This window comes from Camelus dromedarius, chromosome 5 (assembly GCF_036321535.1).
Source record: "Camelus dromedarius isolate mCamDro1 chromosome 5, mCamDro1.pat, whole genome shotgun sequence".
Lineage (NCBI taxonomy): Eukaryota > Metazoa > Chordata > Mammalia > Artiodactyla > Camelidae > Camelus > Camelus dromedarius.
This window is the reverse complement of record NC_087440.1, coordinates 26,662,460-26,682,474: the sequence shown is the minus strand read 5'-3', so window position 1 is coordinate 26,682,474 and position 20,015 is coordinate 26,662,460. Positions and strand designations below refer to the sequence as shown.

General features: G+C 34.3%; 1 protein-coding gene across 1 annotated transcript in view; it reads right to left on the bottom strand.

Annotated features, from left to right (window-relative positions):
* Positions 1 to 20,015, bottom strand: part of DPH6 (diphthamine biosynthesis 6) — a 147,516-nt gene that overhangs the window by 42,184 nt on the left and 85,317 nt on the right. The window contains exon 5 of the mRNA XM_031453335.2: positions 17,066 to 17,184. Within this exon, the coding sequence (XP_031309195.1) occupies positions 17,066 to 17,184 (119 nt within the window). The remainder of the gene's footprint in view (positions 1 to 17,065; positions 17,185 to 20,015) is intronic.

Sequence of the window (20,015 nt, the reverse complement as noted above, 5' to 3'; positions counted from 1 at the left end):
AGAGGCCACAGGAGAAACTTCTGTCATTAATTGTAAAACTTGCTAAGTAATGAAAACAAAGTTTCAGGGACAATTTCTCTTTTCTTCCCTAACACTGGGTTACTCTTCCAGACACATATAGATCACCTTCAATTTTAAAAAAAGAATTTCACTATAGACAAAACACAGAGAAAAAGTAGGGAAGGAAGATGTGTTTCCAAATCAAGAAAAAACAGTAAGAGACTAACAGGCAATGGTGAAATAAGCATGAAACAAAATTTCCACCTAGCAAATGGAATCTGAAAACCATAACTGAATTTAAATTTCTCATCATTGTGCTCTGTGTAAGCATCAGATTTTAATGAAAACTAACAAGTAATAAAGCAATGAGACTAATTTTTATGTATTCAAATGAGGGCTCTCATCTTCAAAGTGGTCACCTTTGCATACTATATATGCTTATTCCAGTAGTATATATTTGCCCTTAATCAATCCATTTCCAAAATCCCCTCTAAAGAACTGTTTTCAGAGCCAGTGGCATCTTGTTCTGAAGTTATCCAATGGTGGCAAAACTTCACCCTTCAAGAGCAGAGCCAGAAGCCATTACGGAAGGATGGAATTCCTTCCCAAAAGCAACCTTCACTAGTCCAATTCTAAGCTCAGGTTACTTCTGTTTTGGCATGAAAGAGCAGCAGCATGTAGGAAAGAGCAAAGGCATGCAGTAGAAGCTTGAAGAAACCCACACAAGGGCCTGTGGCAACCTCCTATGCCACTATTTGAAAGCTCCAAATATTAGAAAGTTCTGATGCCAAACCAAGACTTGTTTCACTATATAACCTACACTTTCTCTTAGAATTGTTCTCTGAAGCCACAGAAAGTACCAGCAGCCTTTCAAATACCGTGGATTGCTATAAAAATCCCCATTCTCCTTGGTCCAGTAACTTCCTGCCTTCACTTTAGGCTAAATACACAGCTCCTTTAGATAGTCCTCCTATGGCACCATTTCTGGTCCTTTCAGTGTTCTGGTCACTCTCCACTCACTGAATTATGGTTGTTTGTATGTCCCATTTGAATGCAATCTTTCCCCCTGTTTAAAAAAGTAATTTCTGTTCCTTAAGGGGAATATAGGAAACATAAAAAGAAAATTTAAATTTTTCTTATTAACACTTTCTGGAGACATCTGCTGCAAATCCAGTATCTTTTATATTTTCAGGGTTTTTCTTAGAATACCTTTTGCATAGACTGGAGATCCGTTTATTTATCCTGCCTTTTTCTTACTTTACTATCGCTGTGACCTTCTTAAATGAAGGTGCTACAACAAAGACAATATTCCACACTGACTCTGTCCTCAGATCTCCTTAGCTACTTCAGCAGCCTCAGTGTACCACCGACCCACACAAGTGTAATGCCACAAAACCTCATTTTTTCTCTCAAGTCCCAGTGTTAAGCAATATCTTACCCGTTCTATCTTTTGAAACTGATTTTAGGGATTAACATTCAAAACACTTTATATTTACCTCTATTACATTTTCCCTGGTCAGATTTAATCTCTAGTCCCAGCCAGTTAATATAAGTCAGTGTTCTGATTCTATCGTTCAAAATATAAAACTTGTGTATTATTTGCAAGTTTAGTCAGCCTACCTTTCGAGTGTTTTTCAAATAATTGTTTTAAAGAGTAAAAAGGAAGGATAAAGAAAGAATGATGTGAAAAATCAACACGGGTATGTTGACACTGGCCTATTATCAACTTCATATTTGGTTTATTTGTTTAACTGAATATGAATTTAATTATTAAGTCATTTGTTTTATTACTTACAGACACTTCTTACACACACACAAAACCTGGTGTCTTTACACAAGAGCTGTGTCTTTGGAAAACTATAAGTAAGTTAAATCATATTTTAAATATCAACAGAATTCAATACTGAAAAGATCTCTGTAATGGAAAAAAAATTCATCCCCAATATGAGTAATATTTTGGTGATGCTATTTTTTCTTAACTGAATATTGGTGTGTAGTTTTTATGAGTTAAGAGTGGCAAAATCAAAACAGTGATTAAATGGGAGCTACATCCCAGGAGATTATGGACAGAAAAGCTAAATCTAGACTTCAGTGAAAAAAGAGAGGAAAGGATTACTTTGTTATGTGGATCTGGGTCTTGAGACAATGTTAAACCTTTTTAATTTGTAAAGATTGAATTGGAAAAGAAATTATCAAAATATAATATTTACTTGTTCAAATACATGTTGTTTAAGTGAACTTTGAACTTTTACAGTAAAAGTATATGGAATAAAGGAGAACAAAGGATGGGAGTAGTCTAAAGTCATGCTAATGATAGTGAATTAGGGACACAGTATAATTGCATATCATCAGCCACTTTCTCCTCACTAGGGTCTATTATTGTTAATGCATTCCTTGCTACTTGGTTTATAAAGTATATATGGTTATTTACCTAAAAGACAAATAAACAACCTGTACTTTAACTAATCTTTGCTGCTTGATATGTTAAACCACCTTCATACTTAAAAAAATACAATTATTGAAGCACAGCTGAATGGCCTCAGAGCACACAGGCTCCATTAAATCTGCTTATATCTAATTACTCCTGCCTAAGGCAGGTGAGAAATTTATAAGATCTTTCTTTATCTGGTAGCCAAAAAATAAAATGAAATAAAATCAGTGATTTTCAATCTAATTACTATCTAAAACTATTTGTAGTATTTGGTCTTTAAGACCCTATAAAGATAGGTTTTTGCAACATAATTATAATTATGTTTCTAGCTGCTTAATACAAACATTTCCTCCTAGAAAAATTGTGTAAGTCATCATCAATGTCAATTATGAATTTGTATCTTTTATCTTTCAAATTAAACATTTGGGTCACTTAAAAACATTGTTATTTTGAAACCGTGATACAGTGTCCCAAAGCATATAATTATATCTGATCTGAAATATCCTTAACAAAGCAAATGAAAATGTGAGATTAACAAGTACAGCATAGGAAACCAAAAAGCCCCAAGATTTAACTGCTCTTTAGACAACTGACTTTTCTGAACTTGTCAAAAAAAAAAAAAAAAAAAAAAAAAAGAGAAAGAGAAAAATACATCTCCTAGCTGAAAACCAGAGGCTTTAATTGTCTTGCCTATATTCCATCTGCTGCACGGAAAACTTCCAGTGATTTTTAGAGACAGAAATAAGAAAGAGAGATCTACTGGATTTATGCTGCAGGACAGCCATCCAACACCTAAGTTTCTCTTTTGTATAACAGGAGGTTGAAATGGCAAATGAAATATGTGAGAAAACCAAACAATCAAGCTAGTTACTTACAAATGGAGAAAACTCAGATAATCCATAAACATGTGCTGGCTTTCATACATTAAGGCAAAAGAAAGACAATCTGAGCTCAAGGAAAAAGAATTTTTTTTTGAAATACATACAATTCCTGAGACAAGTATTAAAGACATATTCCACCTGAATAAATTAAGAAAAAAAAAAAAGCAGTCAAGAATAGAGAGGTTGTAACATAAAATAATTGGTGTCAAGAACCAAAGCCAATCAGATATATAATTGTGTCAAAGAAGTTTTGTAAATCAGATTGTTAGATGCAAATGTCAAGTTCATTTTTGAAAGAGAAGCAACACATATATAACATTATATATATTATATATATATATATATATATATATATATATATATATATATATATAAAGCAATAATTAGTAATAGTAACAACAATAATATGGATTCAAACCTCAGGAACTAGAAAATGAGGAAGAAATGGATTAGAAAAAATAAAGGATGATAGTAACTGACATATACACTAAAAGATACAGGAAAAGGATTCGAATTCCTTTAAATTAGAATAAATAAGAACTATATAAAGACAGCTTTTCAACTCAGGGAATCAGTGGCACTCCCCCATGCAGAAAGGCAAGATTCTAGATCTTAAATCCCCTCAAAGTCACCAAGCTACCAATGAAACTGTTGGACTAGCGTGAAGCCCACCAGGTCTCTCTAGACTAGAACTGGCAAGCACTTTCCATAGGAAACCGGACAGTAAATATTTTAGGTTTTTGTAGGCCATATAGCCTCTTTTGCAATTACTCACCTCTTCCATTGTAACCAGAAAGCAGCCACAGACAACATGTAAACAATGAGCTAGCTTCTAATAACACTGTATTTAAATATTAAGGTGGAGCCAGATTTGGCCTATAAGTAACAATCTGACAATCTTTTTACTAGACCAATAGCTCCCCACCTTGGCTTCATATTGGAATTATCTGGGGAGCTCTAAAAACATATGTGTACCTTGGTTCCATCTCTTGATATTCTGATTTAATTACTCTGGGGTGAAGCTTGGGCACAGGGATTTCTAAAAGCTCAACAGGTGACTCTGATGTGCAGTTGAGGTTGAAAACCGTTGTTCCAGAAACTTGACCTGGGTCCCTGATATATGTGTCTATAGAGGGGAAAAAAGAAGAGGAGTAGCAATGTCTTTCCCTGTCTGTGACATTTCCAAGTGTATTGCATCAGGCTGTCCTGTATAATACAGAAGTTAACTGTCCGGATACCAGAGCATCTTGCACTGAAAATGTTTCTATTAGTCTTTATTACCAGCTTATAAACAAGTACATATGAGGCCCAACATGTTAAACATGTTTCTATAAAAATACAGCAATCCAGTTTGAATCAAAGGTCAATCTTTCATATTACTGGGATATAAGGATCCTGAACAGGACTGTTTCTGACCTGTCTATGGGCCTGGCCCCTTAAATTTCTATATTGATACGAAAGACTGAAAAGACGTTATTGCATTTTTTATATTGATATTTTAAAAATTATAAGTTGAAGAATACTTTTGAAAAGATTAAAACTAATTACCAATAGGATGCATAACAACAGAGAACATTAAAATATTCCACACAGCAAAAGGGAGCAAATAAAGAAAAAAAATCATGAAAAAATAGATAACGTCAAATGGATAAAAGAAGAAGAAAAATTTAAAAATAACATTGATTACACCATATACCAGGTTATAAAGCATTCCCTCAAATTTTCAAAAAAAAGAATATAATCCTGAGTGTATTATCTGAGCAAAATGTGATTGAGCCAGAAATTAATAATACAAAGATAAATAAAAAACCATCATGTTTGAGAATTAAGCAATGCTTGAAACTAAGCAACACATTTCTAAATAACCATGACTTAGAGAAGAACTTTAAAAAGAAAGCATTTTGAACTAACTGGTAATGAAAATACAACTACAGCAGCAATTTAGGAAAAATCATAGCATAAAAATATGTATTAGAAAACAAGGGTGAAACAGTGTATATGTATGTATTAAGAAATTGGAAAACAATGTTCGCAAATATTGAATCATTATATTGTACACCTGAAACTAACATGACATTATATGTTAATCACATCTCAATTAAAAAAATAAAAATGATGAACAGCAAATTAAACCCAAAGAAAGTATAATGGAAGGATTAATAAAGATAGCAACAGAAATTAATAGAAACAGAAGACCAACATATAATTTAGAAAATCAACAAAATGAAAAGACTAATAAAATCAATAAACCCCTACAAGACTGATAAAGATCAAGAGAACAACAAATAACCAATTGGAATTTAAAAAAAAATCACTACTAATCCTATAGATGATAAAAAGACAGTAAGAAGACATTAGGAACTACTTTACACCTATAATTTTCAAAACCTTGGGTAAATTCAGAGAAAAACACACATTTATCAAACTGAAATAAGAAATAGAAAATCCAAATAGTCTTAATCTAACAAAGCAATGGAATCACTAATTGAAAATCCTCCCCAGAAGAAATCTCCATGTCCAGATGGCTTAAGCAATAATAATAATTCCTTCTTCAAAACACTGAAGAAGGAATTAATACCAACCTTACAGAAAATCTTTCAGACAACAGAAAAAGAAGAAACACTTCTAAGCTTTATGAGGCCAGGGTAAACTTATTACCCACATCTGTTATAACTAGGAAAGGAAATTATGGGTCAATCCCTTTTATGAACATATACGTAAAGTTCCTAAACAGAGTACCAGCAAACTGAATCAAGCAATTTAAAAAAGTACAATTCATTGTGGAATGTTATATGGTAATAAAAAGAAACCAAATACTGATCCAGGCTATCATATAGATAAACCTTGAAAACACTATTCCAAGTGAAAGAAGCCAGTCACAGGACCACATATTGTAGGATTCCACTCATATGAAATATCCAGAATAGTGAGTATATAAAGATATAAAGATGCAAAGTAGTTTTGTGGGGCTTAGGTTAAGGGGAGGTGGGGAATGTCTGCTATGGGTATAGGTACGGGGATACAAAAATGTCCTAAAATTTGATTATGATGATGGTTGCAAAACTCTGCTAATATACTAAAAAACATTGAATGGTACATTTTAAATGGGTGAATTGCATAGCATGTTAATTATACCTCCATAAAACTGTTAAAAAAATAGCATACAGTAAATAATAGTTATATGCTCAGACAAAACATATAGAACTCTTAAAAATGGGAAGTGAAATTCAGAAAGCACATGTAAAAATTATTTTTAATGGTTCACAACAATCACATTGGTGTGGTATTAGCATTGTTATTCTGAGACTGTTTCATACACAGCTAAATTTTTAACATCTGTATTTATTAATATGCTGAATGCCAATCTTAACCAATGTACCATGGAAAGATTAAGAGTTTCCTGGAGCAGAACGGATTATCATTACTATTTACGTACAGTAAGTAGATGTTACTTTTTTGGTTCTTTTCTGCCCCAGCTCTTATCCTAGATCATATCTCATTGCTCCTGGGATAAGATGAGAATGAGATATAATCTCTCCAGTAACTGTATCCACTGTAGGTAAGGAGTCTCCCCAAAATAAAATGGCATATTTACTCAGGAAAAAAAGAAACAGTTGTTTCCCTTCCCTTTCTGAGACTTTCTTTGTAAAAGTAAAGGCAAAGACTTGTGTCTTCACATTTTGGAATGTTAAAAAAAAAAAAAAATCTCTCTAGGGAGGAATAAAACTAGTGTCTCCAGCTTTACAACCCAGGAGATGTCTCCAAGGTCCTGGTCTCATCCCCCACCCTTGAAACATAAACACAGACCTCCATAGAAGTAAATCTCTCTGGAGTCCTCTCTGTCTATTCCATCATACATTAAAGTCTAATGCTTGTCTTTCAGCCTAGGTCCCAAGTTTCTGTAAAATTTGCTCAGAAAGCCCTAATTGTGCAGAAACATAAGCATATTTTCTTTACAATCTTATGTACGTAATGTCATACAAAATAAATGAGAAACTGAGTTAAATCAAAAGACTGGATTGTCAAATCAGATTCAAACATATCCGAGACTTTATTCAGTATCAATCTTTGCTAATAATTTAAATAGAAATGAACAGCACAGCAAATCAGGGAAAGGTCCAGCACCATCAGAACAGCTTTCCAGGTCCCTCCTTGTCACATTGGTTATGCCCCGGCCCAGGCTGGCATAAAGGGTCAATTAGAATTACAGCACCATTCTCCATTTCTTCTCAACAAAAACAGCTTTTCTCACCTACATTCACATTCACAGTGACTGGGGTAGTGACCAGCGATCACTGCTCAGTCAGGTTGTGGATTCCATCTCATCTGAAGATTTAATTATATCCCAGATATCATAGTATAGGTTTTAACACTCATTGGCTTCCAGATGTCACTATGCAACATGCTCTCTTCAGGTCAACACAGTTGTTATTCCTATATCTGTTCAATCTCAACCAATGTACCATGGAAAGATTAATCCCCTATATATCTGTGGTACCTGGGCCATTAGAAAACAAATATAAAGGTCACACTGTCCAGTAATGTCCTACCATAATCTAGGCAATGGTAGTATTCCCATAAATTGACAACCTTAGCTTGGTTTCTGACACTCCTGGTCATTGATCTCTAAAAACAGGAACTTCCACAATGATTAGAATATTAAATAGCCTTTCCTGGGTAAGTATTCAGGCCTTCCTCCTACACTGTTGACTGATAACGATGTTCCAAGAAAGTATATATTCTATTAGGGTAGCCATTTAAAGCTTTGTTATCCCTCCAGAGCCATTTCTAGATGTAGCCAGTCTCCTGGAAAAGATCTCCCTCTAGTGTCTATATTTGGACTAGCAAGTCCTTTTCATCATGATGAGCTTTCAGGAACATTACGTATTTTGGTATGATGTAGTACCCCAAGACAAGGACTAAAATGCCCTATAGAATACTGGCATAGCAGAGACAATAGGACTCAAGCCACAGTATGTGTTACTACCATGGTACATTAGTGACATCTGTGCAATTTAGGAAAATGGTTTGCATACAAAAGTAAGTCCCTTGAGATTATCAGTTGGTATATCATAATAAATACAGATCTGCCTGAGTGTCATAGGTTTTTCATAAGTGCACTGTGCATAACTCCAGAGAAGAGTCATCAGTAGTATCAGTTCATTATATCTACTAAATCCATCTCTCTCAAGGATGGTGTTCCAATTTCTTTCAATGAAGTCCATTATATTCACATATTCTATACTGAAGGACTGACTGATCAAGCTATGACAGGCGGTAAAAATCTGCTTTCCATTATACCTAGGTAGATGTCTTAGTAACATATTGTTTTGCTTTATGCCACAAAGAGTGAAAAAGCCCTACTGTTCAGAATCCTTCACCTACATAATTCATTACTAATAGCCAAGTCATCAGGAAAATGATCAGAACAGTAACTACAGACAATAAACCAATAACTGAGTGGTAAGTGTAGTAAACTGCTCCCACACTGGATCATCAGTTGGTAGGTACTCTGTCATTTTGTTGCTTCAACTCATCCAGGTAAAATTTTCAGATAGAGCTCATATATCAGCAACTTCCCTTCTCTGCAGAAAAGAGGTCCAGAGTTTTCTCTCACCATCAGTTAAGTGGTCAACATCAGATTTGAGAATGATGCCTAAGAGTATTATTCTCTAACCCAGAGGCTCTGGCACGGACACATGATCACACCCCTCCATAGAACTGTAATCTACTTATAAGTACTTTTCCATCTCCTCTGATTCCCTCCATTTCCATTTATTACCTCTTTTGACCCATCCCCTTTCCCCTATGATTGGCCTTTCTGGCTCAGCAGACATACTATAAACCCACGAGGGCAGTAAAAACAGCAGCCTTGTTAACACTTCTTGGACTCACTCCCAGGCTGATATTCCAGGATTTGACAAATAAAGAATCACAGGACACATGGCCCTGTGTTTACAGTAGGCCTTAATTTATCTGCATGGGTGAAGCTATAACATATCCCTAGGAGTTTAAGAAAATTCACTGTCAAATGTAGTGGTACTGCTATTGTGTTTTGTGCACTGATACCACTTTCTTTTGGTACATGTAACTTTAAACTCAGGCCTGGGACCAACAGATCAGGCAAAACAAAAGAAAAATTTTGTGAAATAGGAAAAATACATAGTTGTGTATTTGCATCGTTCCCACATCAACTCATTCCAACCTCCTGGTCCTAGAAGCCTTTCTAGTAGTGTCTTGGCATTACTTCCTTTCATAGCCAATATTAGCACAAAATAATTTAATTAAGCTAACCATTAAATCTTTTTTTCTTACCTGCCATCTTAATTAACTAGTGCATCAATTCCCCATCCCAATTTTCAATGACTCTCTGCTCTAAGCATGTTAACAAATGTAGTAGGTCCATGAGATTTTTCTTGTCCATTTCTGTGTATTTATAGCAGTGAACTTTACACAATGGTCAGAAAATACTGAAGGGACAAAAGGATGGGGAATTGGCTGCTCCAGCCTTTAACTGTACTTCCCAGTGTTGCTTCCTTAACAAGTTAAATAAAGCTTAGCATAGAATAGGCACCATCCTAGTTAATCCTCGTTTGTAGTCTCTTGGGGCTTCTGGTAAAGGTTCAATATAATCCATTTGCCAGCTAACATGCTACTACTTGTCTTGGAAATTTTATTCACTGCCATGCTTATTTGCATTTTTAAAATTAGTTTTACAATAAAATTCACCAATTTTAAGTTTCAGTAAATACATACAGACATATAACCACTATCAGAATGATACAGAACATTTCTACCACTCAAAAGTTCATGAGAGAAGTTGCAGGCTATTCTTTACATGCTTTGCAGTCAATCCTTCCCCCAACTCCCAGCATCTGGCAACCAGTTATTTACCGTGTGTCTGTATATTACTTTATTTTTAAAATGTCATATAAATTGAATTCTATAATATGGAGCTTTACTTGTATCCCATAGTTGTGAAGTGTTACAGTTTTAGTTTCATTCAATTCAAATACCTTCTTCTTTGACTGGTGGGTTATTTCGAAGTATACTGGTTGGGAATTCGAGATTTGCAGATACTAACTACTATATATAAAATAGATAAACAACAAGTTTATACTGCACAGCACAGGGAACAAAATTCAGTATCTTGCAGTAACTTATGGTTAAAAAGAATATGAAAACTAATGTACGTATGTACATTATGTATGACTTAAATATTGTGCTGTACACCAGAAACTGACACAACATTGTAAACTGACAATATTTCAATAAAAATATATTAAAAATAAAAAATAAAATAAAAGTATATTGGTTAATGTCAAAATGCAGGAAAATTTCCAGATGTATCTGTTAATTTTTGTATAGTCAAAAAACACACTTTGCCTGATCTCAGTATGATTACATATTCTGAGATTTCTTTTATTATATACAATATGGCTTATCTTGATAAGTGGTCCATGTGCACTTGAATGTGCAGTTTGCTGTTAATGGATAAAGTGTTTTGTAAGACGCAAGAAGATTAAATTGTTTGGTAGTGTTGTTCAAACATTCTATATCCTTAATAATTTTCTGTCTACTTGGTTTATCTATTACTGAAAAAAAATGTTGAAAGCTCCATGTATAATTATAGATTTATCCATTTCTCCTTATGTCAGTTTCATGCTGTGCTATGCTCTCTTGATAAATTGACCCCTTTATCATTAGGAAATGTCCTTCTTCATTCCCAATAATATTCTTTGTTCTAAAGACTATTTTGTCTGACAGTAATATAACCATCTCAGCTTTCTTTGAGTTCGTGTTACCATGGGATATCTTTTTCCATCCTTTCACTTTTACAATATCTGTCTTTATAATTAAGGCAAGTTTCTTATAGACAGCATATAGTTGGGCCTTCATTTTTGTTATTTGAATTCCATCTGCAAACCCCTCCTTTTTAATTGGAGGTGTTAAGATAATTTACATTTAATGTAATCATTGGAATGATTAGGTTTAAATCTACCAACTTACTTTTTATTTTCTATTTGTCTCATCTGTTCTGTTTGTTTTTTCCCTTTCTTGCCTTCTTTTGGATTATTTTACAATATTCAATTTACTCTCCACTATTGGCCTATTACCTACACACCTGTTTTATTTTTTAGTAGTTTTTTATGGTTTACATTTTACATCTATAAGTTATCAGTCTACCAACAAATAGTATTATATCATCATGTAAAATTTAAGAATCTTACACATTGAGCAACTTTCATTTCATTGTACTTTCCCTTTTATGCTATTTGCGATACTATAATTATATATTTACTTCCCATATAAACCCCACAACTCACTGTCTCTTTTTGCTTTAAATAACCTAGTTTATCTCTTAAAGGGATTCAAAAAGTTAGAATAGATCTAAAGTTTATCTACTCTATTATTTCATTGCTCTTTATCCCCTTCAAATTTCATTAATTTCCTTCTGTCCAAAAGGTGTCCTTTAATATTACTTGAAATGCAGATCTGCAAGTGATGAATCCCTCAACTTTTGTACAGCTGAAAATGTCTTTGTATGATCTTCATTTTGAAATCTACTTCTACTGGGTATAAAATTCTTGGGGACTTTCACTGATTTTCAGTACTTTAAAGACAAATTCATCAAATTCCATTTTGGACAGCCTCTGAAGCAAAGGCTGTTGATTCTTTTATCTTTGCTTTCTGTGTAGAATTAATTTTTCACATTGGCCACTTTTAAGATTTTCTCTTTGCCCCTGGTTTTCAGAAATTTGATTATAATGTGCCTTGTGATTTTCCTCATGATTCTTCTGCTTGGGGTTCATTGAAATTTTGGATCTGTACATTGATAGTTTTCATCAAATTAGAAAAATCTTTTGCCCATTATTTCTTCAACTGTTCTCCCCATCCCCTTTCCTGGGACTCTGCACCTAGGTTAGTCTGCTTGTTATGGTCCCATAGCTGACTGATTCCATGATAATTATTTTCAGTCCCTTTTTTTCCTCTGTGCTTCATTTTTGACAGTTACTATTTGTCTTCAAATTCACTCGTCTTTTCTGCAATGTCTAATTGCTGTGTATTGTTCCTTTCAGATAAAGTATTTTTGAAGTTCTGTTTGGGCCTTTTCATATTTCTTCTTTCTTTCCTTATCATAATCATGTTTTCTTCTAGTTTCTTGGGCATAATGATCATATTATAAGAGCTGTTTCAACTTCCTTGCCTGCTAATTACAAATCTGGGTCTACTTTGATTCATTTTCTTGGGATTAATCAAATTTTCTTGCTTCTTTGCATGCCTGGTAACTTAGACGTAAGGCATTATGAATTTTATATTATTATGTGTTGGATTTTATTGTATTCCTTTAAATCGTTTTGGATTTTGTTCTGGTATGGGTTAATTTATTTGAAATCAGTTTGATTCTTTTGAGGCTTGCTTTTAAATTTTGCTAGATCAGATTCATAGCAGCTTTTAATCTAACGCTCATTACTACTAAGGTGATATATGTTTGAGGATTCTACCTGGTATCATATACATGATGAGGTCTTTCCACTGGTGGCAAGATGGATATTCCCCTTATATGAACTGCTTTTGACGATTCCTTCTTCAACCAGAGGCAGTTCCTTTTCACACGTTCACAGGTTCATACTCAGCCAAGGACCGGAGGGGATCTTTCTGTAGGTCCACAGAGCTTTCTCTCCAGGAAGATCCCTTCTGTCTGGTATTGTCTTACAAAATCTCAGCCCTTAGCCTCTCTGAATTCTGAGCTCTGTCTCCTAAATTCAGTGAAACTACCTGAGCTCTCTTTGGGTTCTTTTCCACTGCGCTGCAGTGTAGAAATTACCTCCAGGCAGCTAGCTGAGGAGAAGGGTCTGAGGGACTAGTATGCCATTATAGCCCTGACCAACACCTACTTTACAATTTCAGTTTCAGAGTCCAGTCATGTATGATGTTCCATTCTCAGGGACTGGAACCCAATACACATTTGCTATAATGCCACTATAATATTTGAATTAGCCATCATAATCCAACAAGATAAAAGCAACATACACTGTTCACACATAATAACCAGACTAACTATGCATTCAGGTAAAGGTGAAATGACCATAAAAGAAGGTCAACAGTTATATTTCCCAAATCTTAACATTAGTCTAATTTGGTTTTCTCTTCTACAGCATCCTTATATACCACAAATTTCACTCTCTGAGACTTTCAGTGTACAATTCCTACCTTTCATAGGGATTACCTAGGATACTGAGCCCAGTATCTAACAATCCTAAGAAGATCTGTATTCCACCCCATCCATATACATGGCGTAAGATTCCCTGTTGGGGATTTGGGCAAACAAATCTGATTTCTCAGTATTTTTCAGATCTATGGCTTAACTGAGAGAATAAATTCAGCCCCCCCCCCCCCCCCGTTTATTTCCATAGTAAATCATGATCTTCATAATTGGGTGAATTCCTCCAGGTTGAAATAGATAGAATGAATTAGTGGAAGCAAGTTAAAAGGTGGTGCCAAAATGTTTCTCCCATCTCCTGAAACTTAATAGTGCTTTATTAAATCCTTAGTGGAGATTCTACCAATTTCCTATTTTGTCATCCCAATTTTCAGAAGTCATCTAAACTATTCCACCTGGTTGAGCCAGTTATTTGCTCTCTTTATCTTTTCATTTCTCTCTTTTCTTGCCGCCTTTCTTTTGGATAGCTTGTAAGTTTTCTCACTATGCAGCCCTATGCATGGTAACTGAGCCAGCAGATTTGTCACTCCCCACTGAATAGTCTCTTGGCTTCCCAAGAGCAAGGTTTTCATGACCTATTCCTGTAACATCATCATTTGCGCCAATGACATCAAATTATATGTCTCCCTCTGGTCATAATAAAGCCAGTCTAGGGTTGACTGTAAGTTGAACCATTTCCATATTGCATTGGAAGGAGTATTCCATTTGTGATTCAGGGAAGGAGTGAGACACTTAGTCCTCTCAGAGTAAATTGCCAAATCCCAACCATAATGCACTATAGCAGGTTAGTTGTCACACCATTCAGAAGCATACAGAATAGACTGTTACACCATCCATTTGCTCAACCTAAATAATCCTTCACATTCAACAATGTCTAGAAGAATGATATGGCCTCCTGACTGTTAATTCTAACAATCCCTGTCAATAATTACTATTCAGGCTTCTAGTATTTTCTATAAGCCCTAACACGTAAACAGAATACTCTTAGCATTGAGTAGTCACCTGACTTTGGTCTTCAATATCTGTACGGTATTCCTACTGATCAATTTAGTTACTTTTCAAGCAAATATATCTTTCAAGAAGTAGAAGATTTTCCAGTGATGGGTAAATATGGTCTCAAGCTTTTTATTCAACTACCATTTCTTTTTGTTGTTGTTTTTAAACTTTTCTGTTTTACCAGGGCTGCTAATAATAGTTAAGTCTTCCGCCATTATTTTCTATCCTCTTTTTTCTTGCCAAAAGGTGTCTTATGTATCTGTGGGTTTGAAAAACAAAATCCCACTGACTAGGCCAATTTGTAATAACAAAAGATTGGACTGTCAAATCAAATTCATACAAAGCATAGGTCTCACCTAGCATCAGGCTTTACTAATAATTTCAAGTATACAAGCAATCAAATGGCCAGGTGAAGCAGGGACAGAGCCAGGACTATTGGTATAGACCTCCAGATTTTTTCTGGTCAACATTGAACATGCTGTGAACCAGGTTAACATGTAAGGTCTCTAAGCAATACATGTAGTTTACATCACTTACACAGAAAACAGCTGCCTCAGTCATAAAACATTTCAATTTCATATTCAGATAGTTACATACCTTACATGACAAGTTCCAGGGAACCATGTTCTCAAACCCAAAGATTCCAGGTTTCTTTACCAAAATCCATCATAGCAACCAGAAACATCCTGCTAATGGCAGTTCGAAGATAAGGACTCCTCCCTACTATTAAGTATCATTAGTGATTTTTGTTTTGTTTGTTTATTTTTGCCATGAAGCCTATAATTAATATTTATAAGGAGATTATATGGGTTCTTCCTTCTTTTTTCCCATGGGACTTATCCCAGTTACTAGAAAGAATGGATTACAGATCTGCTACTTGGTCTTTTTGTTCCCAGTAATTATGGGATTTTCTAATCAATAACATCTATGACCTTGAGAATCAAGAAACATTTTTCACTGTGGAAGACAGAAAGATTTTTCACAGATGGGAGGCAGAATTATTATAGTCCTTAAATAGTCCTGAATGTAATTTCAAAATACCATGAACTTATGAGGTTTTATATATATACATACACACATACACATATATCATTTCCATCAAAAGAAACCAAGGCTTCTTGAAGAAATGGATGTTCTAGGTCTGGGGCAGAAAATGTACAAGATGACACTATAGTTCATAACAGTACTATTTATAATGATTCCAAACTAGAAACTACCTACATGCCATCATTGATAAATAACAATTAAATTGTGGTTTATTCCTACACTGGAACTATACTATAATGAGAAATGAATAAACTATTGCTTTATTTAATAAGGTGGATGAATCTTATAAGCATAATGTTGAGCCAAAGAAGCCAGACACAACAGAGCACACATTGTATGACACAATGATATAAAACTCAAAAACAGGTAAAAGAATCTACAGTATTAAGTGTCAGAAGAGCTGTTACCTTCAGGAGGGCAAGTATTGACTCAGGAGATATTAGCATTGCTCTATACATTCATATAGAAACTCATATGACAAATATATCTATAGTGACAAATTCAATCTTAGGAACTGCTGAGCAACCTTTCTCAAAAATGAGAACACACCACCACCTCAATCTTTTTCTTTTTAACAGCTAAGGAGATCAACTGCATGTTCTCTAAATCAGGCTTTCCACTAAAGACACCACCTCGACTTCCACAAGAAGAGAATAAGCTTGGTGTTTACCAAGAAGAAATACGGAATCTTCCTTTTAATGCTGTTTGCAAAGTGAGTTTATCTGTAAAACCTTCCACAGCATGAGACCTTGTTATTTCAGAGATCAGCAAGGTAAACACTCTCAAATGAGGTACATGAATTAGGCTTTGAGAACCCCGAGGCTCCCGGGCATTTACTGTAATAGGTTCATGAAATAAATGAATTGGGCTCAAACCCCACAGTTTCTCGAAAAAATTCAACACAACAAATTAAACGTGTTCGTATGTAATATCCATATTTGAATCAGATTACCACTTGCCTGTTATCTCTATGCTAACTGATCAAATGATATTTCTTCAAATATGATTTTCTTGCCATCCTCAACAAAACCCACTACCCTGCTCATTTCTGATACCACAAAGCCAATCATTCCATTTTTGCTTTATTCAAAATACATTAAAAAATACAAGGAAAATATCACGTGTTTTAAAAAGCTTAAAATAGAGGTTTTAAAAGCTTAAAAAAACCCAAACTATATTTCTGTTTTCTATGAACCTAAGTTTCATAACTCAGAAAAGGAACTCAAATTGAAGGACCATAATATAATACCAGTTTTAGAGGTAGTTATATATTAAAAAAAAAAAAAATGAAGAAGCTCACTACTTATCACTTTGGTAAATGGTCAAATGCCCATTTTAAAATTTCCCCTTACTCAGTTTCTTCAACTTGTGACTCCACAATTTTATACTCTAACCCATTCTTCTTTTTTTGTTGTAATTGCTTATTAGTGAACTCAGATTAGCTGTGTGGTAACAGACGGCTCCCTTAAAAGTCTGGCTACATACCCAGAGCTGCTACTTTGATGATGATTGCTTGAATATTAGATGATATCATCTCTCGGAGCAAATCTTCCTGGTTTCTCTGCCAAAGGTAAGCTAAAGTCTGGAGATTAAGCCTTTTACACCTATTAAAAAAAAAATGATATTTTAATGTTCTGTACTTGGATCCATAGCAATTACTTTGATTTTAAACATACTGCTTCTCTCAAGGATTTTAGCATATAAAATGCTTCAAAAAACATGTTTTGCATAATGAAGTTTATATATACAACATAAACATATTTAATTTCCATGGGCTATGCATAAACAGATAAAAATGAAATCTCTAGGCAGATTAAAAATATTAATTTTAGTACGACTCTAAGTTTAGAAATCTATGCAAAAAAAGCTTCCAAATGCTAATAGATGATTATTCTTGTTTTTAGAACTTCCCTGGGTATCAAAATTGTGCAGCATATGCAAAACAGGCAAATGAATTTATCTTAATAAAATAACCATATATTGATTAAATTTATAATACCTATGGTTACATTAATTATTCTTAACTACTAACTTTGAAATTTTTTTAAAGAATTTGACCCTGAGATGGGAAGAGGTAAGTTAGGAGTATGGGATTAACAGATAAACTATTATCATAAAATAGATAAGGAACAAGGATTTACTGTATAGCATAGGGAACTATATTCAGTGTCTTCAAATAACCTATAATGGAAAATAATATGAAACAATATATAGCTGAATCACTTTGCTGGACACCTGAAACTAATACCATATTGTAAATCAACTATACTTCAGTTAAAAAAGAGGAAAAGATGTGAGATAAAGACATTTTAATACAAATAAGCAAAAACAACTAAGAATAAACATAATTATGACAGCAAAAAAAAAAAAAAGAATTTGACTCTGAAAAGAAAATAATAATAATGAAAAGTACAATATATTAAGCACCTAATGCACTGCAGGCATTGTGCTACACATTCTACACCATGATGCTGTAGAAAGATGGCCGATTTTGGAGCCCAGACAAACCTGGATTTGAAACATCCTTCTACACTCACTAGCTGCATGACTTTGGCAAATCAGAACTACGCTCTAGGTCTTTAATTTCCTAGTTCATACATAGGGACAAAAATATTTCTTTTCAAAGTTCTTGAGAAGATTAAAAGATTAGAAAGTAAAATCATCCTATATCCCCCTTTTCTTCACATTCCACATCCAAATCTACCACAATGCAGATAATTATGATCAGTCCTCACAAGTACCACTGCTAACCTGCTGGTGTGAGTCACCACCATCTTTCCTAACTTCTTTCCCTGTTTCCATTCTTGCCCTTTTAAAATCAGTTTTCAGTACAGTAGCCAGTGTGATCCTTTTAAAACATAAAACAGGTGATGGGATTCCTGTTCTCTGAACCCTCCCCATTACTCCTGGTAAAATAGGTCTACAGGGATCCTGCCCTGGTTGGCTCTCCTACCTCATCTCCTTCTACTCTCTCCTCACTCCAACCCACCACTCCAGCCTGCTGGCTCCTGCCTAGCATACCAGCCACATTCCCTGCCTTCTTCACTTGCTTCCTGCCCTCACTTTTAAATGTCACTTTCTCAGGGAGGACCATAACTGATTGATTTAAAGTAATGTAGATTAATTGATTGATCAATTAAAAATAACATAGGTAAAGAATGTAGTTAAATGCCTGGATAAAATAGGTATTCAATAAATGGTAGTCAGAGTCAAGTCACACAGTAAGCGGCTGAGATCAGAGTTCACATAAAAGATATTTGCAGATACTATCTACTATATATAAAATAGGCAAACAACAAGTTTCTACTGCACAGCACAGGAAACTATATCAATATCTTGTAGTAATGTATAATGAAAAAAATATGAAAACGAGTATGTTGTATATGTATGACTGAAACATTATGCTGTACACCAGAAATTGACACAACATTGCAAACTGACTATACTTTAATTAAAAAAAATATATATATTTAGCTCTAAACCTCATCATCCCTAATGTCAGGAAGGTTTTCTGCTTGACTACTCCAGTCCACACTGAACTCTCTTTCTCTCAAGAAATCCCAATATTTACTAAATGTACCACATGTTTGGTCATTTACTCACAAATGGTCTTAGAAATATCATTCTTTTTTTCATCCACATATACCCTGCCTTTCAAAGAAATCAAAATCTTCATTAACATAGAGACTGTTTTATCTTTTTTCTTTGTAAAATGTCCCGAGCATAGAAAGCAATGTTGAGGAAATTAACAAATACAAAAATAATAAAACTGTAACTACCCACGTAACACAAGCATTACAATTTTTGCTGTCCCATCACCAATGTTTAATACCTACTAAACAAACTTGTCTCTCTACCTTTTTTAGCTAAGTTTTTTTTTTTTTTTTTGGGGAAAAAAATTTTTATTCTTTCCTGGTCATACGGCAAGTTCTTTGCTGCTGCTTTGGCATCCAAGATCTTTTGACCATTTGTAGACTTAAGTCACACTTCTTTACCTATTTAAATTCTTTAACAATTCAAAATATCATGGCTAAAATAAGCCTCCTCTGTAAACCACTGTTGTATTTGAGCCTGTGACATCTATCAAAAGTTTTATATCTTGAAAATATAATGGCGCAACACAAACTACAAACTGAAGATCAGTTAATTCAAAACTGAGTTTGTAGACCAATGGACTTCTAGCAACACTGCTTTAAATCTTCAAGGATAAAAGTAGTGCAGATATGCTCTATGGTACATAATCTGGGCATCTTAAATTATGTGCTGAAGTGTACCTCAGACTGCATGAGAAACAGCTTGCCTCTGTCTATGAGTATGCTGTGGATGCTTCTTCCACATAGATAAAAAGCCGTTCCTAATCAGGAGCACATTTTCATTTGGTTCTGTAAAACTTTCATAAATAGATGTCAGCCCTACCTATAGTTTAGCTACCCAT